This window comes from Impatiens glandulifera, chromosome 4 (genome assembly GCF_907164915.1).
Source record: "Impatiens glandulifera chromosome 4, dImpGla2.1, whole genome shotgun sequence".
Taxonomy (NCBI): Eukaryota; Viridiplantae; Streptophyta; class Magnoliopsida; order Ericales; family Balsaminaceae; genus Impatiens; species Impatiens glandulifera.
Genome location: NC_061865.1, coordinates 58079624 through 58106497, shown reverse-complemented (window position 1 = coordinate 58106497; position 26874 = coordinate 58079624). Strand labels below are relative to the sequence as shown.

At 25.7% G+C, this 26874-nt stretch overlaps 6 protein-coding genes and 1 long non-coding RNA gene across 7 annotated transcripts; 1 reads left to right on the top strand and 6 right to left on the bottom strand.

The window, feature by feature from the left end:
* Positions 1 to 1289: 1289 nt before the first annotated feature.
* Positions 1290 to 2105, bottom strand: LOC124933465 (Werner Syndrome-like exonuclease). Its single transcript, XM_047473866.1, has one exon. It carries the CDS (start codon positions 2103 to 2105, stop codon positions 1470 to 1472), a length of 636 nt encoding a protein of 211 aa, XP_047329822.1. The 3' UTR covers positions 1290 to 1469.
* Positions 2106 to 11755: 9650 nt separating this feature from the next.
* Positions 11756 to 12436, bottom strand: LOC124935529 (Werner Syndrome-like exonuclease). Its single transcript, XM_047475959.1, has one exon. The coding sequence runs from the start codon at positions 12434 to 12436 to the stop codon at positions 11756 to 11758; it is 681 nt and encodes a 226-aa protein (XP_047331915.1).
* A 1918-nt stretch (positions 12437 to 14354) lies between these two features.
* On the bottom strand, positions 14355 to 15233 carry LOC124936970 (transcription factor bHLH149-like). The gene has a single exon (XM_047477495.1). The coding sequence runs from the start codon at positions 14965 to 14967 to the stop codon at positions 14485 to 14487; it is 483 nt and encodes a 160-aa protein (XP_047333451.1). The 5' UTR covers positions 14968 to 15233; the 3' UTR covers positions 14355 to 14484.
* Positions 15234 to 19940: 4707 nt separating this feature from the next.
* LOC124933895 lies at positions 19941 to 20498 on the top strand. The gene is made up of 2 exons (XR_007099039.1): positions 19941 to 19999; positions 20076 to 20498. It is a non-coding gene; the product is annotated as an uncharacterized LOC124933895 (long non-coding RNA).
* On the bottom strand, positions 20397 to 23511 carry LOC124933894 (methylcrotonoyl-CoA carboxylase beta chain, mitochondrial-like). The gene is made up of 9 exons (XM_047474336.1): positions 23138 to 23511; positions 22630 to 23064; positions 22383 to 22473; positions 22030 to 22274; positions 21777 to 21941; positions 21484 to 21558; positions 21248 to 21379; positions 20840 to 20896; positions 20397 to 20752 (listed from the first exon to the last, which is right to left on the bottom strand). The coding sequence occupies exons 1-9, from the start codon at positions 23459 to 23461 to the stop codon at positions 20549 to 20551; spliced, it is 1728 nt and encodes a 575-aa protein (XP_047330292.1). The 5' UTR covers positions 23462 to 23511; the 3' UTR covers positions 20397 to 20548.
* A 1396-nt stretch (positions 23512 to 24907) lies between these two features.
* LOC124935528 (methylcrotonoyl-CoA carboxylase beta chain, mitochondrial-like) lies at positions 24908 to 25514 on the bottom strand. Its single transcript, XM_047475958.1, has 3 exons — positions 25437 to 25514; positions 25191 to 25247; positions 24908 to 25111 (listed from the first exon to the last, which is right to left on the bottom strand). Exons 1-3 carry the CDS (start codon positions 25512 to 25514, stop codon positions 24908 to 24910), a joined length of 339 nt encoding a protein of 112 aa, XP_047331914.1.
* Positions 25515 to 25638: 124 nt separating this feature from the next.
* On the bottom strand, positions 25639 to 26318 carry LOC124935527 (methylcrotonoyl-CoA carboxylase beta chain, mitochondrial-like). The gene is made up of 3 exons (XM_047475957.1): positions 26160 to 26318; positions 25905 to 26069; positions 25639 to 25728 (listed from the first exon to the last, which is right to left on the bottom strand). Exons 1-3 carry the CDS (start codon positions 26316 to 26318, stop codon positions 25639 to 25641), a joined length of 414 nt encoding a protein of 137 aa, XP_047331913.1.
* Positions 26319 to 26874: the final 556 nt, after the last annotated feature.

The following is a 26874-nucleotide window of genomic DNA, read 5'->3' as shown; positions in this document are numbered from 1 at the left end:
ACATTGAAAGTTTGGTCATGTATACTAATAATAACACTGTATCCAGATCTTTGTTAGTCTCTCACTTTTGTTAAAGCAGTCAAAAAGAACTTGGAAGATGGTTATGATATCAAAATTGAAAACTTTTGTTAAAGCAGTCACAAAGAACTTGGAAGATGGTTATGGTATCAAAATCAATCTCAAATCTTCAAAATAATTGACCGAATCAAGAAAATTCATCAATAAAATCAAACTGTGACCGCATTAGCCCAACTTGGCTCTGAATATAGTTTGTGGAGAAAACCTATCACCTTAAGAATGAAAACGGAATAATAGCTACCGTAGTGGAATGCAGAACAATATCATAAAAGTAAGAAAAAACAAAATAACGACACGAGAATTTTACCTATGTTCGGATCAACAATCATGTCTTACGTCCTACTTTTAGAGATTACAAACTCTAACTCTCTTTGTTGGTTTAAAATTTAATTTCACACCTCTTCTCGTTATACAAAATATATATATATATACAAAATATATATATATATATATATATATATAATTCATAATTTTAAAGTAAAGATTATATAATATTTTTCTCTCTTCACCGTGATAGGCTCATGACGATTTAATTGATATTTTCATAATAATACAATTCATGATATGATCTCATGCAATTTAATTGATATTTTCATAATAATACGATTTGTTTCTGCATTCCTTCCCTTTTTGTACGATTTAGTTTTAGAAAAATGGGTTCAAAACATAAATTCAAAATAAAAAAAGGAATTTCCTTCGTACCTATGCTATTTTAGCGCCATAAAATTACTGTCTGATCGTTCTATTATATATAAGTCGGCAAATGGCCCTTTTGTACTTACAATATTTATTTGAGGTATTTATTACACATATTATTTAAAAGTAAATCAAATTTTCATTATTTTCAAATATAAAACTGTTAGAATGATCAGAACTAGGTCAATGTCAGGAAATTTAAAATATAAAACCAAATAAACTTTGAAAACAACTTATTTTTTAAATACTTTATATATAATAAAAAAACAATGAGTTTAAATAAACTACAAACATTACATAAAACAAGAACAAAATTTTATTTTCGTTAGTTATTAAGAGATACAGCAGTGTGAATACTATATTCAAATCGAAATGAATTTCCGTCGCTAAATAGGCGTCGGTATAAATATGTCCGAAAATTCATTAGAAACACTTTGGTTACCCAAAAAAACTTACTTGATCAAATTTTAGTTTAGTATGCATCTGTATGAAATAACTGGGTAATGAAAATGAAATAAAGTTTTACAATAAACTTACATTAATTAACATAACATATTCCAAAATACCAAGCCATAACCGAACCATAACAAAACATTTCCAAACCATCCAAAAAAAGACACCATAAACAGCATAAACATAACCCATTTGAAGCAAGTACAGTACATAGTTAAAGCAAAAGATGACCATATGAAATCTCATTTCTGAATGAGAAGTATGTGACCAATTTTGTATGATGCATAAGCATCAATACAACCATACTCAATCTGACCTTCAGTAAGAACCCTATTCTCCCAGTTACTCATAGTAACATGTCTCGGTTTCAACATTCGAAGATCAGCCACCTCCAGAGCCAAGTCCTTCAAACCAGGCCTCCTAAACCTCCCTGGCCAACGAATCTTAGCCAGAGCCTTGATATCAGCACTAGACCCACATCCCAAATCATACTCATCCTTAAGTTTCTTAACATCATCTTCAACTTCCAATCCAACAAATGTGAAATTTTTGTTCAACAAAAAGTTTTTGAGCGAAGTTGGAATATAATCCACATAAAACAGCTGAACAATGAGACATTTCTTGTCGATGCAGAGTTGAAGGGTGGCTGATTTATTGCTCATCCAACTGTTATGATGAGGCCTCCATTCGATATCAAGACCGACCACCATGGGATGGGCACCATGAAGGTTTAGGATTTCATGGACCCATTCATCAATGGTTGTGGCCTTGTCTGTGACCGTGGTTTCAATGGCGGCTCCGGCGAAGTTCACGGTGTACTTGGAGGTGATGGAATTGAAGGTTATGGAAGGGGTTGGGTTTGCCATGGAAGAATACATCTTGGAATGAAACTGGGTTTGATAATTTAGTTAGTAGTGACTTGATTCTATTTATAATTGGAAAAATACCATGTTTACATAACTTTCTCAAAAGTATCAAATATAGGCTGTGTTTGATTTACCATTATGGGCTCGAATAACTTATTATAAAAATTATAATTAAACACATGTATTTAAATATATTTTTTTTCTTTTTATTATTAATTTTTTAAATTTTATTTAATTATTAAATAATTATATATTTATTAAATTCATTATTTATATAAAATTATATAATAATAATTAAAAATATATTTAAATATATATATATATATATATTTCTTCTATACACACAAAAAAAAATTACAGTTACATTATAAATTTAAATTTAGATATCTTTTTATATTATTTTTATTTATTATTTAAAATAATATTATATTATTATTATAAATGATTAATTATATGATTAATGAGTTTTTTATTTTTATTTAGTTTAAAAAGAAAATATCATATTATTATAATTTTAACCATTAAATATATTAATTCATCCATTATAATAATAAAATATTACTTTATTTTTATTAAATTTAAAATATAAAAATATATTTTAGTAATTAAACAAAATAAAAAATAACATTTATTTTTATATTATTAAACAAAATCTAAAAAAAGAAACACTAAATAAGATATAATTTTTTAAATTTTATTTAATGATTTATAAACATGCTCTTTTATTTAATAAAGATTTTTTTTTATTTACATATTTTAATTAAATTTTAAAATTATACATTAATAGAAAAAATTACCATATAATTTATTTTAAAATATATTATTTTTAATTTATTAATGTTTTAAGTTAATGTAAAAATATTTAAATGTATAATATATATATATATATATATATATATATTAAATACTATTACAAATATAAAAAATATGTATAAAATTAAATAAGTTGAGGTAAATCAAACATGATTAATGTTAACCATTAAATATCAACCATAAAGATCAACCTTCCAAATAAGTTAAATCAAACTTATCTATAATCATATTATAAGAAAAAATTATTCCATCAAATTTTAATAAACGCAATTAAATATAATTATTATTTATTTTATTTATAATAATTTTAAATTTACTTTTATAATAATATAAATTTTTAAAAACATATTATAAATTTATATAATATAAAGAATATAATATAAACCTTACACAATTTTCTAAAATCGAACATAAATTATATATTTTAGTGATGTTAAGTGAAGTCATTATTGGTATATTAGGCTACCTTTATTATATTAAAAAAGATTATTAGTTTAACAAATATTTTATATTTATAAGTTGTTTAAATTATTTTTTTTGTACGAAAAAAATTGTCTAAATATATTAAATTGATTTTTAGTTTTAATTTTCTAAAAATAACTATCCAAGTTTATATAGAAATTTATATAGAATCTTTGAACGAGTAAATTAATGGGCTGCTACGAAACTATCCTAGCCCATGGGCTTATATTAGAGAAAAAAATAATAATAATAATTAGCTTCTACATGTTGTGTAAGAGGATTTATAGTCTAGACAACAATACATTACTTTAAAATTTACATTTGTAAATTATAAATTTAATATGTTAACTTAATGGTTTTAGTTTTAAATAATAAATAATAAAAATATCTTCAAATTATAATTTTGTTTTTGAAAATTTTAATAAGATTAATAATTAATAATTTATATAGTTATAATAAATTTATAATTATTAAAATTAATTATTTAATTTAAACTAATATTTTATTTTGAATCAAATTGACTAGATATCTAGTTTTAAAAGACAGAACAAATTAATTTTATTTTGGTTTGTTTTATAATGGTTAGTTTGTTTTATAATGGTTATTCAGAGTTTTAGTTTGTTAAATTATTATCATGTCTATTTATTTCAATTTTAAAATTTAAATTTTATAAAAAAAAAAGTATAAATATTTTAATATTTTAATTAATAAAATAAATAATTTGATGATTAATAATAAGAATATAAATATATATATATATAAATATATATAAATATATATATATATATATAAATATATATATATATAAATATATATATATATATATAGAATTCATAAAAAAAAATCAACTAAAATTTGTATAAAAAAAACTCACGTTAATTAGTCTAAGTACTAGGTAGATTGGTCTACAACGCGTATATATAGCTCGTGTGAGGAAGGGAGGTTTTTTTTTTAGTTTCTATCATTTTTTTTAAAATATTGTTTGATAAAAAAAATTAAAAAATTAATTTTGGTTAAATATTTTATTTGTCTCTTCTTTTGGGTTAATAAAGTTTAAAATTTTGGTATTTTAATAGATATAATAGAAAGAATAATTAGGTAAATAAAGTGTAGTTTTGATAAAAATAATCTTTACAAAGAAATTCAGAAAACCCCAAATATCAAGCCAGCTCTTATATTTACAAAATCTAAATAAAAAGTTCTATCCTAACAACTATTCGTATAACAATCAATAGAGTAGGTACTTGCTCAGTATATATATATATATATATTTTTTTTTGTCTGTTTATTTAAAATAAATTAGAAGTTGTAAATTTGTTTGGTATTATTTTTCACAAACTATTTTATATTTTGATAATTTTTAAAAATATATTAATATAATAATTTTAGTGTTTTGATTATTAAGAAATAAATAAAATTAAATTAAATATTTGAGTTTTTATAAAAAATAATTACCAATAACACCCGTGTCTTATTTGGTTATTATAATTTAAAATAATATTATAATAAATATTTGAGACTTTTTATTATAATCTAAATTAATTTTATTTATCTTTAGTTACTCATTAGTTACGTGACTTAATTATTAAATAAAATATTAAAATACAATTTAATTTCAAAAATATATTTTATTTTAATTTTTATAAAATATTATTTTTCAAAATAAATATCAAATTTTAAAATCCAATAGATATTCTTATATTAACAAGTCTTAAATTTATAATATTAATGGGATTCACCTTTTAACAATAAATAAAAAAATCAACAATAATTATTAATGACAAACCATTTTTTTTAATTCAGCATTATTAAATATTGTTTCAAATTATTTTTTATAATTTGTATCATTTAATTAATTAATTAAAATATTTTATTTAAATATATTATCGTTATATATAAATACTGTATGAATCATTTTATATAAAAAAAAAAATAAAACTCTCAAATCATTTCATCCGACAAAAAAAAACTGTCAATTCATTTTATCAAGCAGAAAAATAATAAGTTCTTACACATTATGGACATTTTCACAAGTAAATTACTTACACATTTATATTACCGATGCAAATCTTTAATTGAATATTTATGTTATCATTTATTATATTTGTTAGTTAATTTATTAAAAAAAATCATCAAAATAATATTTTATATATTTAAATAATATATATTTTATCAAAATAATATATTACATGAATTAAAAATATTATAAACTTATTAAAATAAAATACATATTTTATCAAAAACAATACATTATATATATTTAAATAAAATACATGACATAAATATTAAAATTAAATTTATTAAATCAAAATTAAATCATTATAATCATTCATTATTAATTGAATTAAATTTCTCTTAATTTGTTTTTAATAAATTTTAGTAATTAAAATAATTAAAGACTAAAATAACCTAATTCTTTTTTTAGGAAAAATATTTTAGACAAAATTCAAAAAAAAAAAACTCACACTACGAAATCAAACAAAAAAATCAATATAATCAAAAAAAATTAATTTAACTCTTAGAATTATATCATTTAATTTATTAACTAAAAATATATATATATCATATTATTTATTTTTTTATTTTTGTAAAAATACATATATATTAAAAATAAAACATATTATTATTATTACTATTCTTATATTTTAAGTTCTTTATTAAGAAACATATTTTTTTTCCAAAATAAATATCAAATATTTTTATAATCTTATAATTAATTGTTTAAACATATAAATAATCAAACCAAAAAACATCCGTTCATTTCTTTCAATATATAATTAATTAAACAAATATTAAATATATTTATTTTAATATTTTCATTATAAATTAATATCCCTTATATATTTATAAAGAGGATATGGGAGGAAATTTGAGAGATAGAATTGGGAAGAAATGATATGTTAGCACATCACTAAGTGAAAAAATGATAAAGGTTGAAGAGAGAAAAGAGAAAAAAATTGTTATTTTTTTGATTGGCCTCGTAATTCCCTTAAAAAAATTCTGGGGCTCAAGTCTGATGTTCCAAATTTGGTGTTCCACCTTGTACCACCTTCACAAAAATTGGTTAATTTATAGAATAAGTCAAGATTAATGAAGAGAGAATAATAAGGCAACACATATTATGAAAGTGGTGTCTAGCATCAAATATGGAATCGCATATATTATGTGCAAATTCTCCTCCCAATCAATTCTCTATATTTATACTAAAAAAATTAGGTTTCCAAAATTCTTTATTAAACTGAGTATTACCATTTCTAAATATAAGTTGAGCGCGGAAAAATCGAAATCCAGCTACAACTTTTCAGTATGGTATATCAGTCCGGCAAAGCCGTGGCCATAAGAAAGATAGGTCTTTTATTTATTCGCGTTTTAATTGTCCCGGACACATCCACATCCTACCTTGTCAAAAATGATCAAAACGAGGAGATTGAGAGGAATTTGTAGTCGAGAGATAATTAATTGCTCTTTATATAGCATCTAACAGATCTTGAGTTCTTTCTAGTAGCTCTTACTCATTTCCTAGTTTTAAGTAAGGTTTTCACCGGTGATAGTGAAGAATGTGGAAAGTTAGTCTTCAATAGTAAGAATCAAGTGAATCGGATTGAAAGTCAAGAGCTCTTGTTACCGAGTGCGTTATCTTATCTATGTTCAATACTTATTGACTTCTTTTGAGAACTTCCCAACTCCTACCGACTTAGCTGATTTATAGACTAACTAACCTCTTAATGAGTTTTCGATTCCTGATCCGAAATGAACAGACATGCCAGTGGAGAACGAACGACAATGATCAAATTGGTTCAAAAGAATGATAAATACCTCACATTAGAATATAGAACTATTCAAAATAATCATATCATTATTTTTTTAAATAACTTATGTACATAGACCACCTACCCTATATTCAAATTTCATTTAGTTTTTTTTTAATTATTAATCACTCAATATATTAATTAAAATATTAAAAAATATATTCCATTTCATTTAAAATATATATATATAATTGTATATTAATATCATTAATATAAACAAAATCCGTCAACTCAAAATCAACTGTAACAATTTTTTTTAAATAACTAAAATTTATTTAAATAATCTTAAACCAAAAAAACTTAAGTTCACACATAAAGTTAATTACAAAAAAAATCAACTTACACATTTATCCACATTAACACTAGTAAACTAATTACAATTTTATAATAGAAAATACACTATATAAATTATTTACTTTTTATTATAAAATTAAGTTTTAAAAAAATCTCAACAAAGAAAATTGAATACTATCAAACATTTATTCATTGTATTTATAAAATATGATATTCAATTTATTAACTAACCACTAAATAAATTACTTACTTTTTAGGAAAAAAGCTCACTTAGACGTATGTACTTGTACAACTAGCTCACTTAGACGTATGTACTAATAAAAGATCATTTAAACATATGTACTATAAAAAATTAGCTCATTTAGCCTCTTTTAGTAACCATGGTTAACTTTTATTTTTAAATTTATATATTTATTAATTAAATATTAATATATTTTCTCTCTCATTCCTTTTCATTTATTACTAATAAATTATTTCTTTTTTATTATTTCTAATTAAGTTTTAAAAAAATCTCAACAAAGAAAATTGAATACTATCAAACATTAATTCATTTTATTTATAAAATATGATATATCAAGTGATATAAATAATTACTAAAAAAAATTGAATGCCTTAACACCTAAATTAAAGAGAGTAATAATGTTATCTACATTTAAAATAAAATAAAACTAATACTTAGTTCAGTAAATTAAATATTGTTTATATTAATATTATTTAATTATTTTTATAAAAAAAATTACACCTTTTTAATGACCACTAATTAATATTTTAAAAATAAATAAACATTTATTTTAATTAAATATCCCAAAACCAAAAAAGTTTGATCATGTACATCTTCACACGGTAAAGTTACTTGGGAAAGAACAATCCACTTACAAATTTATCTACATCTTCACACGAAAACTACTTACAACACAATACATGATGTACAATAAATACATTTATATTACCAATGATATTTTTAAATTAAATATTTATGTTATCATTTATTAAATTAATTAATTTTTATATTTGCTTGTTTAAATTTTTATTTGTAATGTTTAATTTTATATTCAGAATTGAACTTTTTTTAATTATTTTTATATTAAAATTTTTAAAATATTGCTTAATTAGGCTTTGTTTGAGGGGGTGGTTATTGATTTTTTTTATTATAAACTCAATATATCATTTCAACCATTTAATCAATATTTTTATCTATTATAATATCAAAATTATATTTTACTTTTTATTTAATATAAATTATTTATTAAATAAAAATATAAAGAAAAATGATAATTTAGTCAATAAAAACTTAAAAACTTTTTTTTTTAATTTTAATCGAAAAATGAAATTGAAGAGAAATAAAATATATTCCTCAAATGAGTTCTTCTTAAACACAATGTGTTTGGATGTCTCTCCATTTTAGTCCTTTTCTAAAAATGGCCCTTATTCTATTTTTTTTATATAAATTTTAAATATGTATAATGCAAATTGATCATTCAATTTTATTTTTTATTATTTTTTATATAAAAAATTAAAATATATTTAAATGTATAATTAAATCATTACATTATATTATACTTGAAATTTTATCTAATTTATTTTATATTTTTACGTTATGAATAAACATAGAAATTTATTATTATTATTTTTATTAATAATGTTTGTTTAAATATATTATGTTTATTTATTTAAATTTATTATTGAATTATTTTGTTATGTAAGAATTATTGATATATAATTAATTTTATCTTAATTTTATTAAGTAAATGAGAAAAGATTATAATTAAATATGTAAAGTTAATAAATACATAGATAATATTAATAAAGATAAAATGTTAAGGTAAAAAATAGGAAAAAAGCTCACTTAGACGTATGTACTTGTACAACTAGCTCACTTAGACGTATATACTAATAAAAGATTATTTAAACATATGTACTATCAAAAATTGGCTCATTTAGCCTCTTTTAATAACCATGGTTAACTTTTATTTTTAAATTTTTATATTTATTAATTAAATATTAATATATTTTCTCTCTCATTCTTTTTCATTAATTAAACCAGGTAATTTATTTTATTCTTAATTTATTTTATTATTTTAATATTAATTTTTCTTTTATATGTTATCTTACTTTTCTTTATTAATTTTTATTTCTCATATTGTTTAAATTCTCATTTTTTAAAAATATTAAACTCATTTTTTAAAAATATTTAACAATTTATTTATAAATTTTATGTTTTATTTTAATATTTTTTTGAATAATTTTTTCTTATTTAATTTAATATAAACAAAAATGAAATTAATAATTTTTTATTTAATTTTTATTCACGACTTATAGTAGGTGCATTGTTTTGTCTAATATTTGATTATTATTTTTTTGGGTTTATTCAATTTTTAATTTTTAATTAATTTATTTTTGTGTTGAAGAATTTTATTGTTGAAATGATTTTTATTGTTGAAATGATTTTCATTGTTATATTTAATCATTGGGACCAAACAATTTTAAAATAATTAATAATCTATGTGAATATAAGAAAAAAATATAAGAAAGAAGAAAAAATATAGAGTTAAAATAATTAATAATGAATACTTATATATATAAAATAAAATTAAAATAATCAATAATAAATGCTTATATAGAAATAATAAAAAAGATAAAAAAAAAATAGAGAGTTCATTTATTAGTAATAAATGAAAAGGAATGAGAGAGAAAATATATTAATATTTAATTAATAAATATATAAATTTAAAAATAAAAGTTAACCATGGTTACTAAAAGAGGCTAAATGAGCTAATTTTTTATAGTACATATGTTTAAATGATCTTTTATTAGTACATACGTCTAAGTGAGCTAGTTGTACAAGTACATACGTCTAAGTGAGCTTTTTTTCCTAAAAAATAAATATTCTTTTGAGTTTGAAAATGAGTTTTATGTTGGATATTAATTACGGTTTGCTTTGACGTATAAATTAAATATATATAAGATTTTTAAGAAATTTTTTTCTTTTGAATATTTTTAATAATTATACTTGTTTTTATTTGAATTAAGTTTGTTTAATTATAACTAATTATTAAATTAAAAATTAATATATATACAAGTATTAAACTTACCATTTATAGTTACTCTAGTTTCAATAGGTGTTACCTCCTATATTAAAGATAAAATCTTTCATTTCCAATATTTCAACGCCTCTCTATGTTCTTTTTAATTCAATAAAAAAAAATAAGCTAGTAATAGTTTATAATTCAATAAAAAAAAGAATGATAGGAAATATCTGAAATTATTTTTATAAAAAAAAATTAATTATTTATAATGTTAGAGAATATAGTTTTCTTTAACTTAAATTAGAAATTATAAAACACATGTTATTTAATTTGAATGATTGAGGTTAAATATTCACAATTATTTTGGACACTCACTCATGTTATACAAAAAATAATAATTCTTTAATAGTTAAATTATTTTTGTTTAGATTATATATACATATTATATTATTAATTATAAATTAGTTTTTAATATTTATAATTTTGTTTGAATTAAATGATAATTTTTATTTATAAAAATATACCAATTCTGTAAGATTTATTCATTAAAAATATAAAAAATATACAAATAGTCTTATCCAAATTAATTATAAACAATTTTCTTATTAATAAGAATCATATATAACTTTAAAAAAATATAAAAATTTTACATTTTGAATTGTGTTTTACGAAATAAAATCTATTATTTAATATCAATAACATCACAAACTTTAATTAATGTATTTTGAGTGAAAGAAATTAAATATTTAATAAAAAAAAATTAATCTTTATTTGAATATGGGTTACATGGTCAATTCACCAATCAAAAACTTATATTAAATATATAAATTTATAAATTGAATTTAACAATAATAATAATAATATAATGTTTAAAAATATTCAAATTTCATTATGTCAATACAAATTTGAGACATGATAGGATAAACTATTTTTTTTAATATTTGAGAAGGAGTTGGGACTTATATAAAATGTTTTAATTGGTTAAATATAAAAAAAAATATATTTAAAATCATGATAAATCTAACATGTTTAAATTAAATAGTCAATATAGATAAATTGATTGACAAACATAAACTTAGTACTGTATTTTTTATTTTATGCTTTTGAAAATTTGTGTTTAAGAGAGTAAGAAAATTAATTAAGTTTTCAAAAGATTGTTAATCTTACAACAAACATCCATATATATCATAAGATCATAGAACCTTTTTTTTTCAAAATCCTCCAAACACATATTAATTCTCAAACCAAGTGCCAAACCCTAATCAAAAGATTGAACCATTTCTAAATTCTCACTAATAAGTTCAAGACCAACCCTATACGAAGCATAAGCATCAACACATGCATATTCAACTTGTCCATCATTAAGAACCCTAGCTTCCCAATTACTCATACAAACATGTTTCTCCTTGGTCATTTTCAAACCCGAAACATCAAACGCCAAATCTTTCAATCCCGGCCTCGAGTACTTCCCCGGCCAACGCTTCATCGCCAAAACCTTAATATCTGCGGTCGCACCACATTCCAATCCATATTCACATGTCAACTTTTTCACATCATCATCAACTTCAATACCCACAAACGTGAAATTCGTGTTCAAGAGAAAACTCTTGAGCGAAAGCGGGATCTCATCGTTAACAAGATAGAATAGTTGCAAGATCAAACATTTATTGGCTATACAAAGTTGAAGAGTGGCCGATTTGTTGCTCATTGAAGAAAACACATGTGGGCGCCACTCAACATCAAGGCCAACCACGGTGGGGTGTGACCCGTGTTGGGTGAGAATGTCTTCGACCCATTTGTCGACGGCGGCGGCGTTGCTTGTGACGGTTGTCTCTATTGTTGTTCCGGCGAAGTTTATGAGGTGCTTGGTGGTAGAATTGTTTCTTTTGGTTTTTGAAGAAGACATTATTAGGGTTTGATATGCACTTTTTACATCCATGTGCTTTAGATATATATATACATATATATAGGTTAAATTGACCAAGGACATTTTGGGAATCTTGTACAAAATTAAATGTTAGAAGTTTGAAAGTCATCTTTTGTCCTTTGATTATCTCAAGAAGAAATTAATGCTAGAAAAATATTTAAGGGGATGTTTGAATTTGAAATGTTTTAAAAAAAATTGTAGTTCCTAAGTCTTTTGATTATCTCAAGAAACAATTAATTAATGTTAGCAAAATATTAAGGGGATGTTTGAATTTTAATTTGTTTTTTAAGAATTTGGATTTCTTAGTCTGATTATTTCATGAGCCAATTACTGTTGGATGTTTGAATTTGAAAATATTTATAAAAAAAATTGTATATAAAACTTAGTCTTTTTTGATTACCTCAAGAACCAATTATATAATGCTAATCAAATATTAAGAGAAAGTTTGAATTTTTGTATTTGATGAGATTATGTTATATTATATATATTTGTGTTTTTAGTTGTGGTTCAATTCTTACTTAAAATACTAAAAGAAATGTTTTTTAAAATACCATAATTTTTTGTTGATTAAAGATTTAGAACATTTTGGTATCTTCTTATCATTGCATGTAGATAAATAATATTAATGAAAGAAAGATTTTCTTTTCTTTTGAGAAAGAGTGATATTGTTATAGTTCTATCTATTTATAACATCTAATAGTTCCTTAATTTTAGCCAAGTAATCTAAGGGTCAAAAATAAATCCTTTATATATTATATAATTTGTTTGATAAAAAGTAAAGATTAATAATAGCTTTTATTTATCTAAAGATTTTATTTTTATATTTAAATGTATTTTTTATTAGTAATTTTAAATATATATTAAATTTGTTATATTACAAATTAAGAGATCAATTTAGATGATGTATAAATCTGACTATAAGAAAAAATCGACTCAAGAGATTAAATAATGGTGTGCTCTATAATATCTATATCAATAAAAAGATTCTCAACTACAAATAAAATGATAGTTTTGCGATCTATAATTAAAAGGCCCCAACCATTTCAACACATCCATGGCCCAAGTCTTAAAAGCCCATTTCAAAATATAAAAAAATTAAGAAGAAAGGTTAAAAGCCCACCCCACACCTTTTCCTTTTTTTCCTTTATTTATTTTATTTTTAATTTTCCTACATATTTTTTCATATTACATTTTGAAATTGTTCTAAATGTGAATCATATACTCTCAATAGTCTCTTAAGAATTGTTTACAAATTTATAACTATTTTATATTAGAGGAATGATAGAGAGCGTGACTTTAAGATAGCGAATGGGAGAGCGATGCCTAAGTGGGTTGACAGATGAAATTAATAAATAAATAAAAATATAATAATAATTAAAACACGTTTTTGTAATATATCATTCCTCCTCTTATTAATTAATTTCTCTCTCCTTTTATTAAATAATTTCTCTCTCTTATTAAACCCTAAACCCCAAACTCTAAACCCTAAACCCGAAAGTTTAAACCCATTAGTTGAATTATGAATTTATCTCTTTTATTTTTATGACTTTTCAATTCCTTTATTTATCAAATATTTTTTATGGTTTCTTTTTTCTTTTTTTTATTATTTTTTTTTAATTTATTAATATTTTTTTAGTTTTATTACTTGTAAATAATTATAAATAAATGTTTATCTAATATTTCTATTCTCACGATTAATAGATTAATAAGAAGAGAGAGAAAATAATTAATAATAGGAGAGAGAATATTCCACCTGTCAACCCACGCTGTCTCAAGTCCCACGTAGGCATCGCTCTCCAGTCGCTGTCTCAAGTCGCGCTCTATCATTTTTCTTTATATTATTACATTTTTTATATTCTTATCGCTCAGTTTAGTTATTTTGTAATATTAGTAGTGATGATAACTATTTTATTATTGTTACAAACTTATCTAAACATTAAATAAATTTATTTTAATAAAAGTAGAAAATATAGAACAAACAATAATAATAGAAGAAATAAAACAACATGCCATTTTGCGTGGCAAACTGATTGACAAAGGAAAGGAAAGCCAATCTATAGCTAATTATTACAGCCTAATTTATCTGAATCCGCCGGTAAAGATCCGGCGCCGGCTCCGGCAAGAACTCCAGCAACGGCGCTCATTGCTCGTACTTGCATTTCCAAAGCCGCAATATAATCCTCAGCTTCATCAATAAGCCTAGAAAACGAAAGCTTCCTGCATCCAGGAACCAATTCTCCAAGAACTCGAGTTTTTCTATCAAAAGCTTCCTTCTTCTTCATTCGGATTTCTCCAGAAACTCTCACTTTCTTATGCCTCCGCCGCCGCCTGTTGTTCATCATGTTCAAACTGAGCCGATTCGAAAGTATCGCTCTGCTCCACCGAGTCCTTCCACCGGAGGAAACAGCAAGAAGCCGATCGGCAGTTTCTCTGACGGTAAAATGCCGATCTGTACGACGGAGAACTTGAATTAGCTTCATTGAATAGATTTGTTGTTGAGAAACCGTTTTCCATCGATCTGGAGTTGATTCCAATGTAGACATCTGAAAGAATAGATTAGTCTGTCTGTTGAATCTATGAATGGAGGATACAAATTAATATGTATAGAAGAGAAGGGAGAGAGGTAGGTAGAGATTGAAGTAATGAGAAGTACAGAAAACAATGAATTGAATTAAAGGAGGAGGAGGAAGAAGAGGAGATTCAATGGAGGAACAGTTGATACCTTAATAATTTCTCTGACTAGGAGAATTGAATTCCATTACAGAAGAGAAGCTAGGGTTTGAAGAGACGTCAATGGCCCCTTATGGGAATGGCGTTGATTTTCAAATTTAACTCTAAATATATTCAATTCATTATATTATAGAGAGAGAAAGTGGTTACATTTATAACAATATTAGTTTTGAATCTTACAATTTTGTCCCTTAACTTAAATTAGTAATATTTTAATCATTAAACTTGTTGATTTCTTCTTCATAAATATTGTATTAATAAATTATATTTACTATGTAAACAATGTCTAATTAGTTCAATTTTAAATGTTTTATTGCTAAGTGGTGTTTGACCCAACATAGTTTATTTTTTTTTTTCATTTATTACTATTGTTGGTCTATGGAGCTGGATTAGGGTTTGAACAAAAAATATATATTTTAAATTTATTTTTTAATCTTATTTAGTTATTAATTTAGATGAAATGTGTTATGAAATATATTTAATTAGATATATATTAATAATATTTGTTAATTCAAACTTAACTTCATTATCTCCAGTTTCAAGTGTTTTCATACCGATTCATAATTATGATATTATCGATTCATTATGATATCACGTTTTGAAGCTTTTTTAATAATTTCTTTTTATCTTCCGTTGGTGTCTATCAAATTCAAGTTGAAGATAGCTAGGTTTGTTTTTCAAAAAAAATTATAAAATATTTTATAGGTTGGGATATAGTTAAGATGTATCTAGGAGCTTTTTTTATCATGTTTTTTTTAATAAAAAATTGAAACTTTATTTTAAAAATATTATTTTTAATAAAAAAAAATATAGCTAACTTGTTAGGTTATTTAAGATTTTTTTAAAAGAAATTAGTAAAATGTCATTTTATATTTAAAATATAAATTTAATAAAAAAAATTTATATATAAATATTTTAGTGGATGAATTAAGTGATTTAATAGTTAAAATAATAAAAAATTTACTGAATTTTTTTTAACAAAATTAGAAAAGTAGAAGAAAAATGTAAAAAAAGAAAAAAAAAAAAAGCTCATGTCATGATGGTTGAGTTAAAATATTGTTTTGCCTCGTTCTTGTTTTTAAACCAAGAGTTAGATGGAAATGATATTTCAAAATATATATTAATTAATATGGATTTGTTTTAAATTGTGAATCTACGGTTATGTAATAGTTTTTGATTGGGTTTAATTTGATTAAATAAATTCTTATAAAGTTAAAAATGATCATTTATTTATTTGTAATTAAGAAATTTATTCATTATTTTCCCAATTAATATAACTAAACCTTTAAAACAATTTGTTGTTTATCACTAGGATTTACTTAAAGCAATCTCCAACTAGTTAATCATGTCATTAACTTAATTAACTTGATATTTAAGTTAATTATGCATGATTAGAGATGAAAACAAGACAAAATAATATATTGTTTTACGCGTAAGAAATAATATTTGATGATTATTAGGTAAAATGTAATTATTGATTAATGACTTTAAGTTGTGAAGAAATTAGGTATAGAAATCATGCCTATTTGATTATTTACAAATAATGATCCTCTTATTACATTATAAATTATATATATTGAAATTATTTCCCAAATCTAAGGGGTTACTTTAGCAATAAATCGAAACCTATGTGATTAGAATTTGATTATTTTATAAAAATTCAACATAATTGCAAAAGGATAATAAATTAATATATTAATATTATTTATCAATCTTAAACACAAGGAAAATGAACCCAAAAAAAAAAACGCCTCTTAGCTTTGACAAAAGAAACAAACAAGCCCTTAAACTTTTATAAGGTAGGAATAACCCAAAAGTTTTAAAAGAAAAGTAAAATTAACCCTCCTTAAAGACACTTGTATCATTTCAACCCATTAAAATATATGAACAAAATACTCATTATCAATAATATGGAGCTTATATGATGTAAGATATTTATATTTTCTTTTATATGTACTTGTACAACCCCATGATTATATATATTTATTAATTTATGTCTACTGAGTTAACTCAATTTAAAAAATTAAAGTTTATTGGTTAGGTCAAGTAGTATATATATTTTTACTTGTTTGATTAAAGTATATTAGAATAAAAATGGTTAAAATAGTTAAATTCATTATAGTAAAAAAAATTGCTTCCTTCTGACTTGGTAGAATAAGTCATTTATTAAATTTTCATGATTATTTTATAAAATAAATAAAAATATGTTATAGATTTTGGTAAGAATAAAACTTGTTAAACTAATGATAAATAATAATTGCAATAGAAAGAGTGTCATTTCTTGAGGGGTTTAAAATTTTAATAGGAGATAGAATTTTCAAATTACTCAGAAAATGACACATCATTTTAGACTTACTTGTCATTTTTTTTCTCGCTCTCTATCCTTACTAAAAAAATAGTGGCAAAAATGGTTATATTCACCTTAGCAATACACATTTATTAGATTGTCTGATTGAAACACAAAATTTTGACTAGTTTAGGCTAGTTTGATTTACTTATTCTTATTCATAAAACTTTACATACATGTATGCTAATATTCAACTTATTATCAATTTATGTTGGAATTTATGAAAAAATAAAACTACTCTATAAAGATAAATCAAGATTCTGGAATTCTGTGTATAACTTAGCATAATTGATATGTTTGAGGCTATTTTAATTACAAGAATGATAAGATTATCTATCAAAATGAGAATTACTCAAAAGTTTGTTATGTTTAATAAATATCAACTCTGATGCCTACTTCTTAAAGATGACACATAACGTCTTTTGAAATCATTATTTGAGATAATATGAACAATCTTCTCAAAGTCTTTAGCCATAACTCTGTTGTGACTCAAAGCAATTCGTCAAGTGATGATATGACGTGGTATGATGTAGAAAATCAATGACACAATGTCCATTTCAAATTAGACACAAAAAGTGCAAACTCTATCATTCTTGATGCATAAAAGAGAGTCGAGAGTTATTAATCTGTTATACAAAATATTAAACAAATTATGTATTGTCACCACCATTTTATTATAATTTTTAATTATTGTTTCAACACCACTAAAAAATGACACTAAATTTCTTAAAATTACTGTAAAAAGTTTATTAAAAATATATATATATATATATATATATATATATATATATATATATATATATATATATATATATACCCTTAATTGCATATATTTAATTTTCTTTATATACAATAAAATTTTAAATTTTATTGTTAAGACAATTATAACAACTTATTACACAATCATAATTTATTTGTACCTATAAACTGAAAGAAAATACTACTAAATTATCTCATCGAAATAACACTAAAATTTGAAGTAAAGTTTGAAACTCTCATTTTGATCAATAACTTTCTTCTTCAAAAAATAAATGACCATATTACAATTGCACAAGTCAATGTACGATGTTTACTTGGTCTATATAATACATATAACTTAGAAAGCATATCTATAATTATCACCACAATGAGATTTAATTACATTACAATAATGCATTTATATTATATATATCATCATCATCAATAATTTACCTTAAGGGTAGTGGTAAGTAAAGTAATGATGAATTCCACATGAAATGCAATATACTCAAAGTGGCAGCCCATATTCAAAATTTGAATAATAAATGTTTTTTCAAAATGTCACTATATAAACAGTGCATAGTACAAGCAAAAGAATCAAGGTAAGATAATAAAATCAAACAAAATACAGAATACTCAAAACAGATCAAGATGCATGGCAGGACTAATAAGCTCTTAGGTCGTTAAGTCGAATCTACTTGGAAGATTGATCGAACCTCAGTCAGTGAGATAAGAGTTGAGCTCATAACTAGTCGGAGAGATTGAGTTTTTTTTTATTAAGAACCCGACCATTACATTTCAACCAGATGGCTAACCAAATGATAATCAAGATAGTTAAGTGATTCCAAGTCAATTCGACCTCAACCCAAGATAGTACTATAGGGCATCCCTCATTCAATACACATGGCACTTCATAATAGACCTCAAATCTTAATCGCGGAAGAACAACCCCAATAATAAGTGAAAAACATATTCAAATGTAACACCTACTAACAATAAAAAAATTCCCTTACTCCATATAACGCCGTCCATAAGATCTCGCCTTAAAAAACACTCCACCCGAAAAGTTGTATTCTAGAGAATGAGGTCATATTTTCCAACTGAATAAGAAGAAATATAACCATCAACTTGTAGTGGGCAACTGGAATTTTAACAGTAATTATATCACATTATTATTATATACTGTTGTTTATGAAAGCCAGGTATGCATTTGTGAATGCTAGTCCCCATTAATTGTCTCAATCTCCCCAAGAACACATCATTATCCAGTCTAATAAAGAGCTCAATTTGCCCTTTCACTTTGTTGTTAGATCAAATTTACACTAAACTAAGTAAATGTAGCTCAAATCCCCCCTAGCATAGTTATCTTTTCGACAGTTCAAGAGAGAAAATAAAATAAAGGCTCGAAAGTGAACATAGCAGACTTCAACAAGATTTGGTCGAAAAACCAACAAACATTGTGTTAGTGATGAAACCACTTAATTTGATTCAGAGTTAGTAACAGATGACAACTTAGTTTCTAACTAAGATCATGGTTGAATTTGAGAAGATTTTCCTAAGGGGGGCTAATTTAAGGCAATGCGAGTAAATTGTGGTTTCTCCACTAAGTATTTATGCTCTAAGTGCTCTCTCCCCACCCATTAATCCAACTAAATCATCAATGGTTATCCCCACAAGGCCATTTTCTTCTATAAATGACGAATCTATTCTGCATGCACCTTAGGATCAACAGGTAAACACAAATATAGAAGAAAGAACAGGTATGTTAAACTTAAGCAGTTTTCTTTCACACATTATTATTGTATCTCCTACAAGATTGATGATTTTGCAGTTCAGTTCAGTAGTTGATCGATGAAGACAGTAGTCATCACATCATATCTCGTCATTGGGTTAACATTATTACTACTTTTCCTTCACGCCAATGGCACAAGACTCATTTTGGAACAAGGAAAGAAAACCACTCAAGCCATAACTGACACAAACAGTTCAGTAGAGGACGATGATAAGAATAATAGTTATGGGGCATATGGTCATATCTCTGGATCAGAAACTGATACTCATCGATCGTATCCAGGCGATACTCGACCTCCCCACTGAATTCCAGAGAGAAAATAAAAAAGATAAGAAAAGGATTTTACCTCTTCGATCAATGTATCAAAATAATGAACTCCATTTGCTAAATAAAACAATCTTATGTGCAATCTGCAATTCAATTCAGGCGTTTTCAATAAAATAAGCAGACAAATTTATTATGACCACAGCTTTGGCTGCCAATTCTGTTGAAAGAGTAACATATGTGTTCATCATAATCACATTCTAAAAACACCAAATTTTGTATTTTGGGGTGGGGAATTCAAGGAAGCAGATATAGAGAGACCTATGATTTTCCTTGTGTCAGCTGGATCGATGATCCCATCATCCCATAGCCTTGCTGTTGAGTAGTATGCACTACTTTCCTTATCATAAGCCTCCGTAACTTTTGCCTTGAATTCTTCCTCCTCTTCCTTTGTCCACTGCACTTGTAAACATAATAATATTCCCTTTTCTTTCGCTCAAGAAAAATCAGATTTCGACATTTCATTATTAAAACCCTAGTTTACCTGGATTCCTCGTTTCTTCTTGTTACTCTTTTCGATTTGAGCAAGCACACCAGCAGCCTGAAGTCACACCATTTCATAAGCATGGAAGAAAATGGAACAGAGAACCCAACTACAATTTTTTTTCTCTATAAGTATATAAAGTATCTTAGCATATAACGAGCCTATTTTAAAATTGATATTTTATGACAATTTCTAACATAATCACTATCTCATTGGAAAACCATCAAAAGTTAAAATTAGAAGTGATTGTTTTCTAGATCATGATTATAATTATAGTGTTATTTTTTTCATTTGGTATATAAGTCCTGATCTATTAGATGATTGTGATTTTTGACAAACACAACAAATATTGATTTTTTAAATCATGTTCCTCATAAAACGTGAAAATAAATAGGCCAAATAAACTACCTGAGCACCCCCCATAACTGAAATTTTGGCATTAGGCCAGAAGAACATGAAATTTGGACTATAGGCACGGCCACACATAGCATAGTTTCCAGCACCAAAACTCCCACCAACTACAATAGTGACTTTAGGAACCTGTACAAGATAAAAATATAAAATAGGGACAAAAGAATTTTGAAATTTTATATACAACTAAATTAGATGTAATGGAGAGCAGCTATATATTAGAAGGAGCTAACCTTTGCACAAGAAACAGCCATAACCATTTTGGCTCCAGATTTTGCAATTCCATTTGCCTCGGATTTTGATCCGACCTAAAAACATTTTCAATTTTCATAGTTAGGCTTTCCTAAAAATGAAACTGAAACAAGATCTCTTAAAAAAAAGCAAATGCATTTCCTCAAGTTGACATAATTGCAAACCAAAATGAGCCAATTAATTAGTCATCATACAATATCACTAGCCATATCTTAATAATCTTTCATGCATTCCTCAAAACAAAGCCAAACAAAGTTAGAGGTGAAATGCATACCATAAATCCTGTTATATTCTGAAGGAAAACTAGAGGAATGTTGCGTTGTGAACAGAGTTCAATGAAATGAGCTCCTTTAAGAGCAGATTCATTGAACAGTATTCCATTATTGCCAATAATTCCCACAGGCTGTCCAAATATCTTAGCAAAGCCAGTGACTAGACTCTGCAAACGTTATCCAGAATTAAGCAACAAAAAAAGAACTCAACAATAATAGTAGTAACATAATATGTTAGAAAAAGACGTCCCTCACAGTTCCATACAGTTTCTTGAATTCATCAAATTCACTTCCATCAACTATCCGAGCAATGATTGATCTGATGTCAAAGGATTGCTTGAGATCAATCGGTGCAATTGCACGGAGCTCCTTCACATCATATAATGGCTCTTTATAGTCGGGGACACTTCCAATTGACCTATTATTAATCAACCCACGATTCCCAGCCGTGTTTAAGTTTTTAATGATATTTCTCCCGATAGCAAGTCCATGTATTTCATCTGCACAGTATTTAAAATTTTCATGATCCGTCATTGTTAGACAAAGATTAGAATATGTGATACATATATATATTCTACACAATCCTTAGAAACATTTTTGATCGCTACCTTGAGAAAAATAATCGGAAACACCAGAAACCTTGCAATGAACAGCTGCACCTCCCAAATCTTCAGCTGAGACTTCCTCCCCAGTAGCAGCCTGCAAATGAATTCTTAAGAAACAGACTAAGCGACAAGGATTATGAAGTTCATAGACTTTTCCCCCTTTCTTCTCCTCTTTCTAAGCATTTTAACTATTGAACACAAATTACAGATCAAATGGGGGCTCAATGGAAGAGCAAGTGCTGAAACCAACCTTCACAAGAGGAGGTCCAGCTAGAAATATAGTACCATTTCCCTTAACCATGACACTTTCATCAGCCATGGCAGGTATGTAAGCACCACCAGCAGTACAAGAACCAAGAACTAGAGCAATTTGAGGAATACCTTCAGCAGACATTACAGCTTGATTGTAGAAAATTCTACCAAAATTTTCCTTATCAGGAAATACATCAGCCTGTTTAGGAAGGAATGCACCTCCACTATCGACCAGATATATACATGGAAGATTACATTGTGCAGCAATCTCTTGCGCTCTGAGATGTTTCTTAACAGTAATTGGATAATATGTTCCTCCTTTTACAGTCGGATCATTTGCCACAAACATACACAGTCTTCCATGAACTGGTCCAATCCCAGTGACTATTCCACCCGATGCTAATGGTTCATCATATAACTCATGACCTGCTAACTTTAGAATTGAAGAAACAATCATCAACAATACTGAGCCAATTCTACAAATTGTTACAGAATCGATTGTTCACCTGAGAAAGCTCAAGGAAAGAAGAGCCAGGATCAAGGAGGCGATCAATTCTCTCTCGGGGAAGAAACTTGTCTCTTGTCCTGTGTCTTTGTACGGATTCAGGCCCACCTCCAGCCAAAACCTTGTTAACGTGGGATTGAAGATCGGATATGAGAAGCTCCATGGCAGTTGAGTTGCGAAGAAACGAGTCGGAAGTCCGGTCGATTCCATCGGGAAGGGCACCCAAGCAAAATTCTCTTCTACTATGGAGGAAATTCAATCGAAAATTCACGCCTGAGCTTCGTTTTGACGAAGCAATCGCTGCTATCTTCAACACTCTATTCATCTCTCTCTCTCTCTCTCTCCTCACTATGTATGTTTACTGCTTCGTCTTCTCCAAACCTCCATGTTTATCCAAGTATCCGTCCATAAGTGAAATAGCTTTCTTTTTTAGTAAACAGGTCCTTCAACTATTTCTTAATTTTACTATAACTCCTCAAACTTTGAACTTTTTCTTATTCATTCCCCACTATTAAACCAGTCCAACTTATTTCATAATTATTTATTTGAACATATACTTAAAAATAAAATATTACATATTTATTTAATTTATAATAAATAAAAATAAATATTATATAATTCACCCAACACTCTCATGGATTGATTTTTAGAAAGTAACCAAATATTTACTCATAAAAAGAAATTATTTATAAACACTTCAAATTTAGGACTTATATTAAGAAAAATCCAAAATATAAGGACTTATAGATAAATTAAAAAATAGTTTAGGACGTGTTTATAGATTTATTAATAAAAGAAAGCTGATCATTTATTGATGTGGATGGATAATTGGATATACATATGGAGTTGACGTGACAAAGCAATTAACATATTTTGAAACAATTTCTTTCTTTCTTAAATAAGGTGTTTTCTTATAAATTCAACTAATTATTATAAAAGAATAACAAAAATAATTTATTTTTTAAATATGTTTAAATTCCTCAGTTATATCCAATTAAAATCTTATATTTGATTTTTGTACTCAAATTAACCCTACTAAGTTTTCGACTGTGTTTGTTTGATGGAATAACCTTGTTCCGACCGAAAAAATTAGTGTTTAACCTGAAATCGAAGTGTTTTTTTTTTGGTTTTGTTTAGATTTTGATTAAAAGTAGGAAAAAATTGGTATTTATATTTTTTATCAAAATATCTTTTATCTTATTTAATAATTAATTTATATTAAAAAAGTAAGTAATAATTTTAATATTTTAAAAGATAAATTGATAGATTAGATTTGTAATGATTGAGTTTTGGGATAAAAACTGAATTTTATCCCAATAACTCATTCATCAAACAAACTCTTAGTCTAGCTTCATATCCGATCGAGGATTCTCAGTCGCCTCAGTTGACATCCATCCGAGTATCATTGTCGTCTAGCTCCTCTTTCAACCAAGAAAACTTGGTCGTTTGAACGAGCATGAGGAACAAAGCGCCGATGCCATTTTTCGAGTATAACCAAGTAACGAACCAAAATAAAATTTCTTAAAACGCGTTCTTCAACTTATAATTTTCTTTCCCGGTTTCTCAAGGAGATCAAGTAAAAAAAGGATTTTACCTCTTCCATAAATGTATCATAATAATGAAACTCCATTTGCTAAATAAAACAATCATAAATGCAAACTGCAATTCAATTCAGGTGCTTTTTCAATAAAAATAAGCAGGCAAAATTATTGTGACCACCAAGTTTTGGCTGCCAATTCTATTGGAAAAGTAATATGTATGTTCATCATAATCACATTCTAAAAACACCAAATTTTGTATTTTGGGGTGGGGAATTTAAGGAAGCTGATATAGAGAGACCTATGATTTTCCTTGTGTCAGCTGGATCGATGATCCCATCATCCCATAGCCTTGCTGTTGAGTAGTATGCACTACTTTCCTTATCATAAGCCTCCATAACTTTTGCCTTGAATTCTTCCTCCTCTTCCTTTGTCCACTGCAGTTGTAAACATAATAATATTTCCCTTTCTTTCACTCAAGAAAAATCAGTTTTCGTTATCAAAACCTTAGTTTACCTGGATTCCTCGTTTCTTTTTGTCACTCTTTTCAATTTGAGCAAGCACCCCAGCAGCCTGAAATCACACTATTTCATAATCATGGCAGACAATCACACTAAGTGTCATTATAGTGTGATTTGTTTCATTTGGTAACATGAGTCATGATCTATTAGAAGGTTGTGATTTTTGACAAACACAACAAATATAGATTTTTTGAATCGTTTTTCTAAAAAAGCGTGAAAATAAATAGGCCAAATAAACTACCTGAGCACCACCCATAACTGAAATTTTGGCATTAGGCCAGAAGAACATGAAATTTGGACTATAGGCACGACCACACATAGCATTGTTTCCAGCACCAAAACTCCCACCAACTACAATAGTAACTTTAGGAACCTGTACAAGATAATATTACAAATATGGACAAGAGAAATTTGAAACTGTATATACAACTAAATTAGATGTATTAGAAGGGGCTAACATTTGCACAGGAAACAGCCATAACCATTTTGGCTTCAGATTTTGCTATTCCACTTGCCTCCGATTTTGATCCAACCTAAAAATGTGTTAAATTTTCAAATGAAACCTAAAACAAGATGACATAATTGCAAACCAAAATGGCAAAATGGGCCAATTACTTAGTCATCACACAATCTCACTAGCCATATCTTAATAAAGCTTTCAAACATTCCTCAAAACAAAGCCAAACAAAGTTAAAAGTGAGATGTATACCATAAATCCTGTTATATTCTGAAGGAAAACTAGAGGAATGTTGCGTTGTGAACAGAGTTGAATGAAATGAGCTCCTTTAAGAGCAGATTCATTGAACAGTATCCCATTATTGCCAATGATCCCCACAGGTTGTCCAAATATCTTAGCAAAGCCAGTGACGAGACTCTGCAAATGTTATTCATAATTAAGCAACAAAAATAAAGAACTCCACTGTAATAGAGTTAGTATAATATGTAAGAAAAAGATGTCCCTCACAGTTCCATACAGTTTCTTGAATTCATCAAATTCACTTTCGTCAACTATCCGAGCAATGATTGATCTGATGTCAAATGATTGCTTGAGATCAATCGGTGCAATTGCACGAAGCTCCTTCACATCATATAATGGCTCTTTATAGTCTGGGACACTTTCCATCGACCTATGTAAAATATTGAATTTTTGAGGGTGAATATTGGAAATTTTATTGAGATATAACTTATCATTTTTACATTAGATATGTGTGATATATAAAAGATATTGAGTACATCAAAATAAAGAAATGATAACAAGCAATGTGTTGAATATAAACAAAGTAACATTTTGCTCTTAAATTGCACAATACCAAAAATGAGATAGAGATAATTCTACACTCCCTCAAGTTGGGTTGTAGATATTAAAAATGCCCAACTTGCACATAATTCTTTCAAACTTGATTTGTAAAGGGCTTTTGTAAGTATGTCAGCCACATGATTGCGTGAGGTAATATAGATGGGTGAAATAAATTATTTATTGACGTTCTCGAAATGAAGTGATGATCAATTTTAATGTGTTTGTGTAGAAATTTAAGAGAAATTATTTAAAGAATTTGTATTTCTTGTTTATTGTTTGTTTACTTTACATAAGAGGTCTAGACTGTCTAGTGCTTAAATAATAAAAATTACATTTATAAAAATAAAATGATTTAAACAATAAAATCATATAATTGATTTGA